Source organism: Monopterus albus, unplaced genomic scaffold (assembly GCF_001952655.1).
Source record: "Monopterus albus unplaced genomic scaffold, M_albus_1.0 scaffold324.1, whole genome shotgun sequence".
NCBI classification, from domain to species: domain Eukaryota; kingdom Metazoa; phylum Chordata; class Actinopteri; order Synbranchiformes; family Synbranchidae; genus Monopterus; species Monopterus albus.
In genome coordinates, this window is record NW_018128204.1 from 384,294 (window position 1) to 396,468 (window position 12,175).

At 40.2% G+C, this 12,175-nt stretch overlaps 1 protein-coding gene across 10 annotated transcripts in view; it reads right to left on the reverse strand.

Annotated features, from left to right (window-relative positions):
* Nucleotides 1-370: 370 nt before the first annotated feature.
* Nucleotides 371-12,175, reverse strand: part of dysf (dysferlin, limb girdle muscular dystrophy 2B (autosomal recessive)) — a 71,280-nt gene continuing 59,475 nt past the window's right edge. For 9 of the 10 annotated variants that reach the window (XM_020624280.1, XM_020624277.1, XM_020624274.1 and 6 more), the window contains 4 exons: nt 11,236-11,408; nt 10,341-10,450; nt 9,646-9,793; nt 5,292-9,400 (listed from right to left, as the gene is read on the reverse strand). In XM_020624280.1, the coding sequence (XP_020479936.1) occupies nt 9,344-9,400; nt 9,646-9,793; nt 10,341-10,450; nt 11,236-11,408 (488 nt within the window). In that variant the 3' untranslated portion in view covers nt 5,292-9,343. Of the gene's footprint in view, nt 568-5,291; nt 9,401-9,645; nt 9,794-10,340; nt 10,451-11,235; nt 11,409-12,175 lie in introns of those variants that run through there. The other variant, XR_002276934.1, reaches the window with a different exon arrangement.

The window sequence follows — 12,175 nt, forward strand, 5'->3', positions numbered from 1 at the left end:
ATCACTTCTGTACAGTGTGAATTAAAATGGAGGTATTATTTACTTTATCTGCAACAACGTCAGCAAGTTTCAGGCACAATTTGTTCTGTATTTGTCTGAAATTGACAAAATATTTTAGTACATTAAATTTTCATTTACAAGCAGGCTTTGTGCTTTAGGGTAATCCAAAATGAAATCATTTCACCTATGTATGAAAATACATTTCAACTTACTGAAGTGAACTTATGTAGCAGGTATCAGTGCTTCAGGCAACATAAAAAAAATAGGGTCTGACACTGTCGCAAAAACACAAAACTCTTCAGTTTTGTCCAACTTACAAATGCACATGAAAAAGTGAAAAGACACTTACATTTGACAAAGGGATGTTTGCAGATGGAAGCAGACTTTTAAGACGTGACCACACGCAAACAATTCAGCAACTACCTGGTTTGAAAACACCTGAGTGGTTTTTCTTTTCTTTTTTTCGTTTTTTTTCCCCTTCTTCTTCGTCTTCTTCGTCTTCTTCCTTCTCTTCTCATCTTAATGGTGGGTTGCAAACCAGCAGACTTGGGTGCATGCTGCCACCTACTGCACCAGAATATATCACAGCAGGGTTTTATGTACATCGGGATTAAATTTTTTTTATTTTTTATTTATTTATTACTTTCTAATGCATTTCTTTGAGAAAAGTAAATAGAGCCTTGCAGCATTTAACCTAAATCACACAAAAATATTTGTAATTGTTAGATCCTTTTGACTGGTGAACACCCCAGCCTTTAATATTTAATTCCCAGTTTATAATGCAACTTCAGCTTGGAACACTGATATGAACAAGCCTCAAGGGAAAAGTACGAGAAATTTAGGACAAGAATACGAAAGCCATTCTCTAACTCCAACGTCACCCTGCTAGTACTGCAGCTCAGGGCAGTTAGAGCTGGACCACAGGATGAGGTAAAGAGCAAATCACTGTCTTCTACCTGAGCTCTAGACAACACAACATTTAGCTACACGGTGACTAAACACTCCAACAATTTGGTAATTAGCATCTCATTAAATTATATTGGTTTTTCCACTGAGCTGTTCAACTGCATTCCTCACTGGTAGTTAACACAAAAACTAATGAGATGAGCATGGCGTGTAAAATGAGTTCAGTGTCTTGCCCAAGGACACTTCGACATGTGGACTGCAGGTACCGTAGTTTGAACCTCCGGTTAGGAGGTCATTGCTCTATCCACTGAACCACAGTCGCCCCCAAACATGTTGGCAAACATGCATGCATGCAATATATGGAAAATGATTGCCTAAGAAATCAGTCCAACACCAAGAAGACTCACTAGACTCAACAACAAAATAATCATGCAAACTCAAGTTATAGGCCAAATGGTGAACAAGCGGTCACTGAAAAACAGTCTCATCCAGGCAGGGATTTGCACTCTGGATGCCCTCGGAGGTGTCAGCACAAGCTGTTAAGCCACATCTGTGAATGTTACATATTTGAGTATTTGTGTATGGCTGAGTGTTTAGAAACCGATATCAAACATCTGCATATAAGTGTGTGAGAGTTTGTAAGCTGATATCACCACTCTGAACTTGTGAAGGAGACCCTCAGGTACAGATGGGGCGACTGCGGTTTTACTAGCTGTAAGTGTTTGATGTTATAGGCCTCCTCACTGCTACATGTGTGTGTCTGAGGTGATAATGAAACAACCAGAGTCCTGTGTGCCAGCATCCCCTCTGGTTATTTTCCGTCACATCTGGTGAATGAGATGCACTTTGACCTCATCCATGTTCAAAGCTTCCTTAAGCACACACACGCAGTGAATGCACCCATGTATGTTGGCTGTAAACAAAATATTTTTAGAAGTTGCATGTATTTCATCTATAAATCTGATTAACATCGGAGTGATGTGAGGCAAAAAGATGAGGAGGAGAAAGAAGAGGTTGAAGATGTAGAGATATATGGGATTCAAGATGTTAATATTTTTCATAAAACAATACAAAAAAAAGAAACAAAACATTAATGACTTATAGGCCGTTACACAAACTGAATTATGACAGGACAAAATCACTATGTAAAGATACATTTTTAACATTTCACTAATGATGTCCTCAGTATTTTATGTTATCTCAAATGTATTAAAAAGATTATGGGTCCTAAAATCAGGACACGTGGCACACCACAGCTACTATTTACAGTTTCAATGCAGTTTGATCAAGAACACTGAGGCCAGGTCTTTTGGATTGTCTTGATATGAAATTGTCCTTGAACACAAAAAACAGCTTGCATTGATTTTGTATTAACTTTAGTCACTAGTTACTTTTCAAAATCAGATTAATAATATAACATACAACTTTTGCAACTGTTGATAACAGAAGAAGGGCACATAGTCTAACAGGAGTATTTGAGAAAATAAAAACTTCAAATCTTGTGAAGTCCCTAATATGCCTGTCTAATAATTTCCACCTGCTCAGCAGTTCAATGGCACAGACACACACTCAAACAGCGCCAAACCGAGATTAATTATTTAAATCTTCTGACACAATACAGGGACTGAACTGTGAACTGGTCTTATGTGCTTTTCAGACACTTGGGAGCTGTTCTGAAAGATTCAGTTTATACAGGGAGATCATCCGTAAAATAGCAGCAGACTAGCAAATCTCCACACTCCGAACCATTTTGTCTTGAGATTTGGGGAATGTTTTTTTAACCTTTTTTCCATTAGACAAAAAATGCTGACATAAGACATAAATTAGATTTTTCAAATGAGAGGTGGAGCAAAGCCGCTGAGTTCAGAATGTACTGTATTATTTCACCTGTGTTAACGGTACAGTTTGGTGCCAGTGTCCATGCCGCAGCTGCAGCACCAGAATGCTTCATTAGCCCCTTGTGTGAAAACAAATTTCACAATTTACTCTTTTACACTGGTAACTTCCTTAATTTGAAGACTGAATCTGCAGATGAATACCAAGTATTGACATGGTACTGAATATGAGAGTTGGACCTTTACTCCACTTCTGTCTTAACCTGATGAGAGACATTGACTGCTCCTGATATTCCTTTCTAGCTCTGCTATTTTTTTAAGCAATTGCCCCAACACATCACCTTACTGTGTTTTAATCGTTGATAGCCACAATAAATCTTTATGTTCTGAATCCTTTGTGTTGCTTTTGCTCCCTCCTGCTCTGGTGGAGTCAGTCATAAAAACCTCTGAGTTCTGGTGGTTTGGTACCAGATGGGTTTTACACAGAAATAAACTATCAAGCTTAACATTCATATCAACATTAACATGAAGTGTCTTTCAAAATCAACAGAAAACAGCATTAAACTGAAATCAGTTTTATAGGAGCTGGGTGGCACATGTGACAGAATCATTGCTACTGTAATCCATACTACATAGAAAGCACATAGGCAGTTTTTATTTACATTTTCAGTGCAGCAGCAAAGAGGTCTTTCACATTAAAAACCATCCAATCTTACTTGGGACGCGTTCAGCCGTGGTGTGAATACAGCCAAAGAATACATAATGTGTAACTGGTATGACAAGGGATGTGATCAGTAGTGAAAATACTGGAGGAGGAGGACAGGGAGGGAGGTCATGGCAGAGTGAGGAGGAGGAGGAAGACAGCGAAGGTCAAAAAAAATGAGAGAGATGGAAGAGTGAAGACAGACCACTGCCACAGCCCACCCACACTGCGTGCACACACACACACACACACACACACACAGTGGTCCGAGGTTCACCTGCAGTTCATGCTGACCATAACAACACCCCTGAGAAAGAACGCAAAAGGGGGAACATGAGACGGACATGGAAAGTAAAATGAGAGAGGTTACGGGATGAGAGTGATGTGGTATCAGGAGGGATGGATGACTGGAAGGAGGGAGGAAGGGAGGAGGAGATGAGGGAGAGGTGGGAAAGCAAAGTAATAATTTAGGGTTGTGGGAGCTCAAAGCTCAAATCAGTCAAAGCGAGTTTTCAGCCTGACTTCTGCCAACTCGGCGGGTTCGTGCCAAGGTCAGTGAACTAAACACGTTCTGCATACTCACGTGTTAGCCTTTATGGGTGTTTATTCTCAGTGGACATCAAATGCCTTCAGACTGTGTACAGAAGTGGTACATGTAGGTACTAATACATAATTATGTAAAGAGACATACTGATCAGAAATGCAGTTTTATTGATAATACTGACATAATGCAGTGCACACACTACTGCTCTGTGGATATTAAGTCAAATACAGGTCATGTTTAGAACACATTCAGTCTGTGTCTCCACAAAAAAAAAAAACAATTTTAAAAACCATCAGTACTGCCAGCCATGATCACCCACCTTTTACAATAACAACAAAGACATTTGTCCTGGTGCTGTTCATACTGTATAAAAACACAGATTGGTTCAAAACTGGTTTCCAGTTTCACCAGGACAGAGTGCATCAGTTTACTACAGTCAACAACAGGAGGATGCTCGTGGTTTAAGCTGCAGCATAGTGCAGTGTACATCCACACAGTGGGGCGTTCTGTTTTAGCAACAGGAATAGTGCAAAGATGGCCAGTCATTCAGAGATAGTAATTTCACATTAGTAAACAAAATCGGACTTTAGGATTCACATGCAGACAAACATAAAAACAGCAAATTAGACATTTTTTTTTAAGTCTTAAGGACTTTGCACATGTCCACCAAAGACCTGTTTTGTTGAAAAATAAACTCTGCCTCTTGAGCTCACAAATGACACACTATGTCTTGTTTATTTCACTTAACAAGCTATGTTTTTTTCAGCGTGTTAAATATGGAGGACTACTGACCTCTGAAGGCTCTCGGGGCTGGTTCATGACAAAGCCTGAAATGCTGCTTCTCACTGTTTCTAGTCTATTAGCCAAGTTAACCTGCCAGGTGCGGGCAGGAAGTTAAAGACTTGAGAGTGGTATTGACTGTCATATCTAGCCCTCCGAAACACAGTAAATTATAAAATAAAAATATTTTCCAAAATGTCCTTGTTTTAAGCTTCAAAAACGCAACTGGAAGCTACAGCTACTTAAGAGAATCTGAAATGTTTGTGGTGTCTGAATAGCTTCAATTCATGCTGAAGCGCATGCTAGTATTACTATACAAGATGTTTGGTGGCTAGAACAGCAGTTAAAATGTTTGCTAGTGCTAGTGACTGCTTGGTAAGAGTTAGCCTGAATTAGCCTGAGTAGATGAAGGGCTGTGTTGGGAGTGTGGGTGCAGACAAAGAGTCTGTCCTACACCCACACAAAACTTGATTTGGTGTTGGTGATAATATAGTTACAGACTCACTGGAATTGTTAAGTCTACTTTTCCTAGACAATCAGTTGGACCAGCCACTGCTTGACCTGAGTAAATACAATGCAGAAGCTGTGTGTCAAGACACATATCTGCTCTATATTTGGGTGAGGATCTGATTCAGGGATGCTTTGTGTTATGGGTAGGTCTGGAAGATGGTGTTGCTTATTGTGGGGCTCTGAAGATGTATGACGGTAAGGCCTGATATCTTTGGGGCCAAATACTGGGTAAACATCATTTAACTTGTATATTAAGCTTCCATATGAACAGTCTGCCTTTCTTTGGCACATTTAATTGTTAGTGTTAGCAGCAAAGCTAAAAGCTGAAGGCACGTTGCATTTACTGACAAGAATAATATCCGGCAAAAACATTGCTGATTTGACAAAATTATAGTAAGAAGGACATTGAGGCTGTGTTGAAAATTAACTAAAACAATCCAGAGCACGTTCACTGGAAATGGAAACTGACAGCAGAATTTAATAAAGGGTTTCTATTACATCAGTAGAATGTTTAAAGCTCTCTCAAATGTATAAGGCTACTTCAAGATACTAAGATAGAAATTAAATGTGCTAATTTTTCCAAAAATCCATAAACTTCTCATCTGTTCATGCAAACATCCTGCCATAAAATAGATTTATCTTGTCCATTTCTGAACAGGTATCAGGTGTGCTCTGGATTGTTTCAGTTAATGCACCTGATACAAAGCAATGGGAATTTTCATTGTTTTTTTCCCTTTTGTTATTTTTTGTCATTTCCTTGTTTTATATTTACAGCTACCTGAAGACAACACCTATATCAGTGACCTTACTGATGAGTTTACTATTTGTGTTGCGCTGATTTTTGCTCCTGTGTTGTGCACATTTCTCCACCAAGCTGTCATTTTCAAGCCATCTATTTACATTTTGCTCATCACTATATCTGAATAGACCTTTTCAGCAGGTGCAGGACAAAAATATGTAGTGACATTCATTCTTCTAAACTTAAAGATACTTTCTTTCAAAGTAAACATTGAGAAGAACCTCAGACCACTTCTCAAGTGGAGCGGTAACCTGAACCAAAGAACACAAACAGGAAAACTCAACCCAAATAGTTTCCCAAAACAGCTGAATACCTCAAGCAATAATACAAATAATACTGATCTTAAAATGAAATAAAGAAAATAAAGACTTGTCTAAGTCCCAACAGAAGCTACGTATATTTTACTATCTTAAAACCAATGAGCTTTGAGTATATTTCCACAGCAAATGTCCGCAGGATCTGGTCGTGTCTCATCTCAGTCACGACTTTAAATGATCTGTTCTCCAGCAGCCACATCTTTCACATAGTTTCAGTTGTTCTACAAGCACAGATACACATTTGCAGCTTGTTTAGTTGGTAACAGATGATCCTTTTGCTGCCTCTAATACTCTGCCATCATTCATTTTGAATGTCACTATAGCTGAACCTAACAGTATTTTTTGTCTGTCAGTGTTGTGGCCATAAAATAATGATTTGAGCCACAGTGTGCCTGCAGTGCATCATTTCCAGCAGCCACCATGGTGCCAGAATATGATATCACATACACATTGCCCACCCCCACCCCTCAAAAATGGTGCATAGAAAATGAGTAGGAACCTGACCAATGCAGTGGTGCCTAAATGATTGATTCAACTGTTTGTAGAAGTGATTAATCTTTAGTGTTTTCCATTCATTCTCGGAAGCATTGAGTCTTTTTATGATGATTCTGTGAGAGGAGAGACTAGGGCCATTTCAACAATAGTAAGTTGACAGTGACGCCTCCCTCCACACAAAATGTACCATGGTTTCTTAGGGGCAACAATGCTATTCCAACTCTGCAGGAAACAAAATGCTAGAGTTTATGGGTACAAGGAAAGAAATGTTGACATCTGATAACAAGTTCCTCATGTTTTGAAAGCTAATTTGAATTTTGGAGTAAAAGTCTGGGCTGCAAATCAAATGTTTGCTATGTGTTGATTTTAAAACTCCGGAGAAGGTAAATTATCTGAGGATCACTCCGACCTGGCAGGACAACAGGTTACCAAAGCTCCGTCCAATAAATGAGCTCCTTGTGAGTCCATGTGACTTTTGTTTACAGGGCCTGGTTGGCTTGTAATTCACTGGCATGAAACTAAAACTAAAACAAATAAGTCTAAGTCAACTTTTCCACTCTGATCAGGACCATAGCAAATGAAATGAGGAGAAAAAGTAAATTTAGACTGAGAACAAACAGATGCAAAATGAAATACAAGAAAAGAAGAGAATGGATGCAAGTATTTCTCTCACCCTCTTCTCCATCTTTCTAATTATGACTTAATTCATCTTTATCGTCCATCCATGTTTTGCTTTGACTGCTAAGTCTTCCAGGTTTATTTAAGGATAAGACACTGACACACACACACACACACACGCAGATAAACTAACATGCTTCAGGAAATCCCATAGAATCTGAGCGGATTAGTCTCCCTCTCCTGTTCAGGCAATGTGTCTGTCTTTGTCTATGGACTGCGATCATACATCTGTTCTGACCCACATGAGCCAGAAAAATGCAGATTACATCAAAGACTAACATTACTCCAGTTTTCATTCAGTTTCATCAGCACAGTGTGTGTGTCCTTATCTGCTGACATTCATTCCATTCCATTCCATTCATCTTCTACTGCTTAATCCCTGAACAGGGTCCCGGGTGGGGCCCAAACCCGGAGCCTTCTTGCTGTGAGGCAACGGTGCTAACCACTGCACCACTGTGCTGCCCTCTGCTGACATCCATCTATCTGAAAACATACTTTGTGCTAGTAAAGTGCAAGATCAACAGGAATAAATCTCCAACTTAACCCGCCGAACCTTGAGAGTGCTACAAGACTGAAGGGGAGGGAGGATAGGGAATACGAGAAGACAGAAACTAATTTCAGGTAGTAGAAAAAAAAAAGGATATAGAGGTGAAGAAAAGGTGGGGATCAAGGAGGAAGAGGAAAAACAATAAAGGGGGAGGGAGAAAAGAATGAGGATAAAAAGAAGGAAGAGCAAATATTGATGCAGAAGAAGGAAGTGCAGAAGAAGAAGAAGGAGGATGTGGAATACAAGGAAAAAAGGAAAAAACCTAATGGCTGTTACTAAATTTTTGTATTTTAAACAGTATTTTTGTACACTGGTAACTGCTGAGACATTAAAAGACAAACCTTCCCACAGCACCTGAAGGCAGCATATTAGATCTACACATAACATCCATCCATCCATTATCAACACCATTTATCCAGAAAAAGGTTTCAGGGGTGGGGGTGAAGCCAATCCCAGTTGGCACAGGGCTCCTACACATAACATCCATAACCAAAGATGAAAACATGCATCAGATTTTTTTAATAACACAAGTCTGACTTGATTTTTAAGACCTGATTGCACTTGAAGGCAGCATATGTGACAATGGCATAACATACCTTGCATTAAGGGTTTTACAATTAATTAAACCGTGATAAGGTTTGCCATTTTGATGCCGTTCAGTCAGTGCTGCCTCACCTGATGTTGACAGTTGCAACATCTCAATCTTTTATTCTGTTTCTGCTTTTTCAGACGTGGGGGCATTGGCGACGAGCATTCATTCTCCCTCTTCTCTGTATGAACGCGGATGATCCGGAAAGAGAGATGAGAAAAATGACGGCGGGGTGACGAGTAGGTAGGCTGAAGACACAGATGACACATGCTGAGATCTAATCTGATCTTTGGAAGCACATCCAGTACAGTAAGGCAGGTTGTCTGATGAATGGAAAGACGTTGGTGGGCACATCTAACAGTAAAGGCACAAATGGACTCACAAACACACAAGTGAACCTCAGGCACTATTGTGAATGAGGCCTGTTTGTATAAACATCTGTCTGGAACACACAGAGTCACAGTTCACAAGCTGATCGCTGCTGTTATCACTTGCTCTGAACAACTTCAGGAAGACATTTGAAGAAAGAAATAGGCATGAAGAAGCAGAAATGTAACCTTATTTCACTCTCAGAAAACTTCAGTGTGTCTGCTTGTTCATGGTTTGGTTCTTTTTTCTGCATCCCTGGACTCTTCCATCATCACTGTGCTGCCTTGGGAGGTCCAAAGGGTCCCACCATCTTCATTGCAGCATAGTTCTGTAGGATGAAACAAACAAAAAGAAGAAGAGAAGATGCACAAAGTTACTTTTGTGTTATATTCAGCCTGGCTGTTTTTGTTTATTTTTTATTTGTGGTTTTTGTTCATGTGAATCCTCATAAGTTGTTCTTTCTGGACAAAATTATTTAATTATTCAAACAAATAAGCACATGTTGCTAGCTGGTGTGGCTTGTGTCACCTGTCTGTGTCACACAAACAAATATATAGAGAGACTCAAACTTGCCGGGAATGCGTATAGAAAAACGCCGAGGAAGAGGAGGATGAAGAAGAGAATGATGAACAGGATGATGAACCACTTGAAGCGCCTCCAGAGAATGAACTTGAGGGTCTTATAAGGGGAGGAGAACCACAGGAAGGAGGTCTCAGGACGCCTGGGAGGAGACAAGAAGGATGCTTGGAGATTATGTTATTGAGTGTGTGTGTGTGTGTGTGTGTGTGTACACACATTTCTACAAGTGGACACGTTTTTGTTCAATACTGTTACTGAGAGAACATTTGGACTGGTCTTCACACTTCCCGAGGGCTGTTTGAGGGTTTCAGGGTTTAGAGTAGAGCAGGGATCCGGCCTCATATTTCTGTCCAAACCCAACCCGGACCCGACAAGCTTATAGTGTATAATATCCGAACTCGACTTGAGCCTGACACAGTTGAGTTTGGATGGTGTTTTCCCCCTTATTTAAGTGCTCCTAGATTTTGACCTACATACCCAAACCTGGCCTGAACCGATGGGCCCTGTCGAGCTGGGTTCGAGTATCCACATTCTAGTTTAGGGTTAAGTGAAGGGTTGGAGTTCCACTTAGTTGTGATGGTTAAGGTAGGGTTAGGGTCTAAGGAGGGTATTATGTCAGTGAGTGTCCTCACAATTATAAAAAGACAAGCATGTATGTGTGTGTGTGTGTGTGTGTGTGTGTGGCTCACTGAGGTTCCTCCAGGTGAGGGTTCATGTTGGGTTCGTCTCTACCGAGGCCAGCTGGTCTCTCCTCTTGCTCCTGTTCTGTCACGATCTCTAATGATACCTCCACTTTTCCCTGAAACACAAACATGCAGTATATCATTTAGTACTATCCATTAAAATACAAAGTACTGCATGTACTCATCTTTAAAGTGATTGTGAATGTCTTTCTGAAGCTCAGGGACTACTTGAGGGGCTAGCTAGTAAAGCACTGTGGCTGGATATCGCTCACAACAGTTGACAATGCTGTAATTCCCTGAGCTTCTTTCTATTTTTTATGTTCTCAAATATTTACAACCTACTGGCATTTTGTTCGTGAAATTATACAGCATTTCATTTAATAAAGTGTTTTTGAGAAAGAGAGAAAAGCTCTCCAAGCTAACAGGCAGTTACTATGTTTGCTAGTTCAGTTATGAAAGGAACAGTAATGTCACATAATTTACTCAAAAAGAAGCATTTGCACCATTGACTCTTTTGTCATAACTATCTATAAACTATTGCTCATTTATGGAGCAGTTTATACAAGATGCAAAACAGCTGACAAGCTGAGACAGTTTCCTCCATTTTGAACTTTCCAGCTCTGAAATTTCCTGAAATCTTAGCACCATGACGATCACTTTGCTTTTGGTCAGTACCACTGATTCTTGTGCCAAAGTTCACCAAACTCGAATCCTGAAAGGGAATTACAATTACAAAGACTCCTCAGGGGATTTTGTGGGGCAAAATTAATCATTGTTGTTCAGTCTGTTTTGAAAATCCTGAAGGATGATTAGGGCTTCAAGCAGACCTAGTTTCTTTGTTTATGTAAATCTGTGAGTGTCTCTGTGTGCGATGTCCATCTGTGTATGCTTGCGTTCTCACAGCAATGATCTTCTCTCCATTTTTCTCACAGATGCAGGGCCACCACCCTTTGACAGTCTTCTGTTCGAACAGAGACACCAGCCTGTCCTTTGGCTGATCAAACAGCTGCAGGCCGCATTTCCCTGGAGTTTTGGCTGGACGCGGCATGCGGTTCAGGTCCATCACCAGGTGACCTACAGAGACATTAAGAGTGCATTCACACAGGGCTGGATCATAAGGAAAAAGAAATCATGACAACAATAAACACATTATTATATTAGAAAATATCTCTCCTGTTGAATCCAACTAATTGCCTAGTTCAGTGTTTCCCAAACTGGGGGTCAGGACTCGATGCACAGACAAAAGCAGGTGAGAATTTGTCTTGTGCCTTTGTGAAAAGAAAAATGTGTTGGGTTATGGTGAAAGTTTGCACTCAATTGAAAAACATCTGTAAATCTTTAAATTCTTTCTTTATCGCTTGTTTTTACACAACTCATGCAAACCACAAAGGTCTTCTTTTTTTCTATTCATTTCAGCAGCGTCAGCTCTCCACATAGCCAGGTTTTCTTAACGACTAATTACCGAGTGTGTTCTGAATGAATTATGGACGATCATGTGGTGAAAGGTAGTTAATACGGTTTTGATCATTGTTGACGTTAAGTATTGAGGAATTGTGGGTTGTTGAATGGCTGAAGAGAGACTAGACGTCCACTAGGGAGTGTTTTTCCAGAGTTCGCTGCCGTTTGACAGTTTGACCGTAGGAAAATGGCTTTGAGTCTGATGCAGAAAGATCAGCAGTCAGCGGTCCGAGCTGACAAGCTGAAGACAGGCAGGCAAGGAAAAAATGCTTTGAGGTGGCCACACGCCCGCAGACTGTACGAGGTGAACAAACTCAATTGAGAGGAAACGTCACGGCAGAGATTATGACAGACAGCAGCAGCTCTGAATCTGGATTCTTCAT